Source organism: Chenopodium album, chromosome 23, assembly GCF_948465745.1.
Source record: "Chenopodium album chromosome 23, dcCheAlbu1.1, whole genome shotgun sequence".
In the NCBI taxonomy this organism is placed as follows: domain Eukaryota; kingdom Viridiplantae; phylum Streptophyta; class Magnoliopsida; order Caryophyllales; family Amaranthaceae; genus Chenopodium; species Chenopodium album.
Window position 1 is genome coordinate 3,007,309 of NC_137856.1, and position 6,276 is coordinate 3,013,584.

The 6,276-nt window shown below is 30.0% G+C and overlaps 1 protein-coding gene across 1 annotated transcript; it reads left to right on the top strand.

The window, feature by feature from the left end:
* Window positions 1–1,295: 1,295 nt before the first annotated feature.
* LOC145609598 (serine carboxypeptidase-like 45) lies at window positions 1,296–6,276 on the top strand. The gene is made up of 10 exons (XM_081665050.1): window positions 1,296–1,542; window positions 1,632–1,733; window positions 2,477–2,572; window positions 2,679–2,771; window positions 2,940–3,010; window positions 3,103–3,387; window positions 3,640–3,761; window positions 4,884–4,976; window positions 5,511–5,628; window positions 5,913–6,276. The coding sequence occupies exons 1-10, from the start codon at window positions 1,296–1,298 to the stop codon at window positions 6,069–6,071; spliced, it is 1,386 nt and encodes a 461-aa protein (XP_081521176.1). The 3' UTR covers window positions 6,072–6,276.

The window sequence follows — 6,276 nt, forward strand, 5'->3', positions numbered from 1 at the left end:
TCAAAACACTACAAAAAATCATACTGTGCATGTCATTGTCTACAAAAATGTACATTCTTCCACTTTTTTAGTTACAAGCTTACAGCCTTGCTTTTTTTTTTTTTTTTTTTTTTGTTTGACATCACAGCCTTGCTTTTCATTTATGCATACACAATGATTCACAAACTTAATTGTTATTATCTTTAATTTCAATAAATAAAAACAGAATAGGATCTTGTTTACGCAAATGACGATCATTAATCTGAAAATAATTTCGTACTTCTTTCGTGCTTTTTTTTTTTTTTTTTTTTTTTTTTCCACTTTACATTTGAGTTCTTTATTTTAAGGTCTACTTACATTGTCTTATTTATTTATGGCACATTCCTTTTACCATCTTACCTTCAAACCCTACAATAATTACACTTTTTCATTCTCTCTCTCTCTCTTTTTATTTTTTTTTATTTTTATTTTTTTTTAAACACTTTCACCTTTTTCTTACACAATCTTATGAAGTACTTTATTTACATTTTCTCACTTACTTTATCTTACACCCACTCACATTTATAGTAACTGAGGGCATGTTCTCTTCAAATTATTTTCAGTTCAATTTAGTTCCAAAAAGTTCAGTTGAGTTCAGTTCAGCTCCAATATATTCAGTTCTGTTCAGCTCATTTCAGTCAATTAGAACAAGCCATGAGTTAATATATAATTACTTGGGACTCCAATTATATATTCAAAAAAGGCTGTTATACACTTGTTTTTTTCTTTGGTAGAAAAAGCATAACACTTCATAAGTTAATATTCAACAAACTTGTACTAGTGTTATCAAGGTGACTCCCTAGTCTTTTCCAATTAATAGTCCAATAAATGATGCAATTTGAAAACAAAGTTTGTCCTAAACAAACACTAGGCTACACTTATACGAGGCTTTCAATGTTTCAATCAACTTAATTATTATTACGTTTGGAAAGTTCTTCATGGCCCTCAAATGACATATAGTTACTTGTTGAGTTCATACACTAGAATGAATACTAAGGGTCTATTCTGATTTATTGAACTGAGATGAACTGAACTGAAAAGAATATTTTATGAGAGAAGAAAATTAGGAAATGAACTGATGGAATGAACTGAATTGAACTGAATTAGACTGAACTAAACTGAAATTAAGCTGAAAAGAACAGGCCCTAAGAAACACACTATAAAAATCGACCAAAGTTTCATTTGATTACTATATTACCTTATCATAATATTCTACTACTAAACATAATTATAAATACTTGTTTTTTTCCTTTAGTTTCTTTCTATAGTGTAGCAAAATGTTGTCTTTCACAAAATTTATAACTTTTGTAACCCTTTTTTTATGCAACTTTGCATTACAAGTAACTCCATTATCATCTCAAGATGATAAAATCACAAGCTTACCGGGACAACCTCCAGTAAATTTCCAGCAATTTTCGGGTTATATCACGGTCGACAAAGTCGAAAAAAGAAATCTTTTTTACTATTTTGTTGAAGCTGAAACTAATTCTTCTTCCAAACCCCTTGTTCTTTGGCTCAATGGAGGTTATTATTTTTTTTCCCACCCTTTTTTTTTTTTTTTTTTTTTTTTTTGGTATTATATACGAGTATATAATTTTTCTATATGTTTACAGGGCCAGGTTGTTCATCTATTGGAGCAGGAGCATTCAAAGAACATGGACCCTTTAGACCAAGTGGAACTGTATTGATTAAGAATGAATTTAGCTGGAATAAAGGTGAAGTCTTTTTTTATTTTATTTTTTTTAATTTTTTTTTTTTTGAAAAAGTTAGCTAATGCAAAACATGTAAGTCTTTGTCAAAAATAAAAAAACATGTAATTAGTAATAAATTAATTAATTAGTTGATTAATACTCCTTCCGTTTTTTTTATAAGCTAGAGTTAGGCCCCGTTCTCTTCACCTTAAAAAAATAATATTAAGTAAAAATAATTTCAGTTCAGTAAAATTAAGTTTAGTTCAGTAAAAATAATTTCAGTTCAGTAAAATTCAGTTTTCTTAAAGAAGAATTATAATAGAAAATCAGTAAAAATATTTTCAATTCAGCAAAAATAATTTCAGTTCAGTAAAATTAATTAAAGTTCAGTAAAAATAATTTTGTTTCAGTAAAAATAATTTCAGTTCAGCAAAAAAAAGGTGAAGAGAACGGGGCCTAACTATTTTTCTTCGGTTTTTTATAAGCTAGAGTTCCTTTTTTGGAAATCTCTTAAAATTTATAATATATCTTTATCCACAAATGTCCCAACTCTTTCTTACTTTATCATTTCTCACTCGGTCTACAGTCCCTCTCACACCACTTTACTTTTCAATAAAATAATAATCTTATTAACCCCACTAACATCTTATTTTATTAAACCTTTAAAACTCCATGATCTCATCTCTAACCTTTTTAAAAAAAATGGAGGGAGTATCATTGTTTTTTTTTGGTTGTTGATAATATCATTGTTATTGATTTGATTGCAGAAGCAAATATGTTGTATCTTGAATCACCAGTGGGAGTTGGGTTCTCTTATTCAGTTAATAAATCATTTTATAATGGAGTTAATGATGAAATGACAGGTTTTTCATTTTCTAATTTAATTTCATTATATGTTTGTATATTTTATCTATTATAATTACTTGTATTATTTGCTGATGAAAATAAATGATAAAACTATATGTTCAGCAAGAGATAATCTGGTATTTCTTCAAAAATTCCTAGCAAAATACCCAGAATACAAGAATAGAGATTTGTTCCTCACTGGAGAGAGTTATGGAGGTCATATTCTTATTCTATAATCTTTTTATTTATTTATTTTTTTATTACGACCAAAATAGTATACAGGACAATTATTCAACGACACTTACTCGCAATTAATATGTTGGAAGTTTCAATGCATCAAATTTTTTTTTTTTTTGAAAGTTTGTTTCCCCTGTTTGAAAACAGGACATTATGTTCCACAACTTGCTAACCTCGTGCTAAAATCAAGCTTCAAGTCAAATTTGAGGGGAGTTGCTGTAAGTAAAAATCAATGATTAACAAATCAATTATGCAATTAATAAACTTTATTTTAGTGAATTTATACAATGATTATGCTCTTAAAATGCAGATAGGAAATCCACTGCTAGAGTTTAACAATGACTTCAATTCAATCGGTGAATATCTTTGGTCTCATGGACTAATATCTGATGCAACGTATGATCTTTCTGAAAAAATCTGCAATTTTTCACAAATTAGGAGACAAGACCCAATAGGAAATTATTCAGCACCTTGCAAATTAGTTAATTCTCAAATTAACAATGAGATTGGCAATTTTATCGACTTCTACGATGTCACTCTCGACGTGTGCTTACATTCGGTTTCTCAACAAGCTCATGTCCTCAACCAAATGATGGTAATACCACGTACAAAGTATTTGCCGTCACATTGCTTCACTATCGGTTCTTGTCATTGTTTGTTCTCTCTTACGCATGTTACTTCAACTCGGCTAGAATTGTCATACACGGTTACATGCCTATCATTAATGAATATATTGCAATTTATATATTGTCTTAAAATGAACTGTCTAAGTGTCATATTAATGTCTGAGTGTTGTGTTACTCGTATTCAACAAAAGTACTTGACATATTGATTGATTTAATGGCAGGGTGAAGAGAAAATTGATGTTTGTCTTGATGATGAAATAACTCTATACTTGAATAGGGAAGATGTACAAAAGGCTATGCATGCACACCTTATTGGGGTAACTCAATGGGTTACTTGTAGCAAGTAAGATTCTTCTTAAATATTCTATTTTTGCACCAAAGATTCTGTTATAACAAACTTTACAATACTAATTAAGAAACATGTAAGCATGTCACATAGATAAGTTCCATAATAATAAGAGATTAGGCTGACAATAACTAATGACTTTCTTGTCATGACCTTTACATCATGTTGGTTGTAGATATCATGTAAAAGATTAATTAATTAAAAAATGTTAGTTTTTACACTCTTTTATTTACTAGTATTACTTTCATTACCTGTAAAAATTTAATTTTTTCTAAGATAATTTTGTTTATGGTGTTTGAATTAAAAGTTGTAATTTTGTTTTCAATCACCTAGAAAAGTAAAACCATCGAATTCAATAAGGGTTTGTTCTGATTTACTTGAGTTATACTGAATTATTTATAAGAGAAGGAAATTAGGAACTGAAAGGAATTGAACTGATTGGAGCTAAACTAAATCTATACTATAAATTAAAATGCGTTACTATAGTATAGATTTATCAAGCCGAAACCCAACATCATACGCAGTATGTAGTATGATACTATTATTTTGCACACTATTCTACTTTTTCTGTTAGATATACGATACTTCATAGTTTTTTTTTTTTTTTTTTTTTTTTTTTTTTTTTTTTTGACGGGAATACTTCATAGTTCATACTTGTATGTCATATCAATTATCAATCCGACGACAAAAGAAGGATCCCCCAAGGGTCCCGGTGGTATACTGGACCGGTGGACCCCCCGGGATCCTCACTTAGAGAGCAATTAATGACACGAGAATTAAGCATAAGCATTAATATTTGACTTATCTTGTTCAAACTTAACTAAATTTATAAGTATAATGACTTTTGGATCTTGATTTGAATGACAATACAAGCTCTAAGATGAGAAAGCAATAATTTAAGTGCACAATATAAAACACGCACAGGAATTTATAGCAATTCATTCAAAGTAAGCTACATCCAGAATTAGGGAGATAGGAGCTTATATCAATCTACAATACTAATTAATTCTTGGATATACTTGTATACACTTTCATGTAGCTTATAATCTAGTATTGTTAGTTGGTTAATTTCCCACCATTATATTTTAACATTGAGATGCTTTGTTAACAATGGTATAGTGTGCTCAACTATAACATGGATGATTTGGAGATTCCTACTCTTCCACTACTTGGCACTTTCATTAAAAGCGGCGTGAGAGTTTTGGTTTACAGGTAATTTTACTAATCACTAACGCTGTGTATTTGATATTTTGTTAAAGGGTAAATTATATGTACTGAGGTTATGCTATGATCGGACAATTTTCTCTCAATTCTAACCCCTATATTATCTAAAGTCACGTCAATCACATGTTCATGTTATTGTAAGAGTATACGAAGTATATATATTTTTGTCCCAAAAAAAAAAATGTGTATATATATATATATGCTACGGTTTACATCTTAAGTGTGTTGTCTCATACAAGCTAAGTAACAATCTTTTAATCTTGGACAATGATTTCCAACTGTTACGAATACCTTGTTTTGTTTTGTTGTAGTGTACCCACAGAAATTGTATAGGGACAATATCCACTAATGATAGATCAGATAATCCTAGTAAACTATGTAGTACAAGTAATTTACAAGTCTATGAATGATTATTCTATACTATTTTACATATATATGATCAGTAATTGTGGATATTCATGGGATTAATTTAACTTCAAAAGATAGTTCCAATTGATTATTTTAATTCTGCTATTTGTGCAGTGGTGACCAAGATTCAATAATACCGTTTATCGGAACTAGAAGGCTTGTAAACGGATTGGCAAAGGATTTGGGACTAAACACTACTGTGCCTTATCGAGCTTGGCTAACAAATAAACAGGTCGATTTCTCATGTATTTTGCAAAATTAATAATCACATTGATAGTGCAATTTAAACTAATAATGTGATAAAATTCAAACTTACTACAACCACCATAGCCGGCTAGTCGCTAATAGAAAAACAGGATATAGAGCACACAAATACATGCCATTAAGGTGACCATATTTAAGCGTTAGTTTGCCTATTATTGACTGTTATTAGGTTCCTCTAAACAATTGCTTCACCCAAACTTTGTAATAAAAGGAGCAAGAAAAAGATTGGAACTAACATGTTAATTTTGGCAGGTTGGTGGTTGGACACAAGTATATGGTGACATTCTTGCATATGCAACTATAAGAGGAGCGTCCCATGAAGCACCATTTTCGCAGCCTGCTCGATCTCTCGTGCTCTTCCGTTCCTTCCTAGATGGGAAACCACTTCCAGATGTCTCACTTGCTCAATAATCTATGGATTATTAGACGTACCAAAAATTAATAAGCGCTAAACTTGATTCGGCCATACCTTCATAATAGAAAGTTCAGATCAAACCACAAGGATTGATTTGGTTATAATCAATTACATACAACAATACAAGAATGCATTGCTAAATTACTCGTACAATGCAAGAAACTTCAATGATTTACGAGTATATCAAATACAATTATTTTC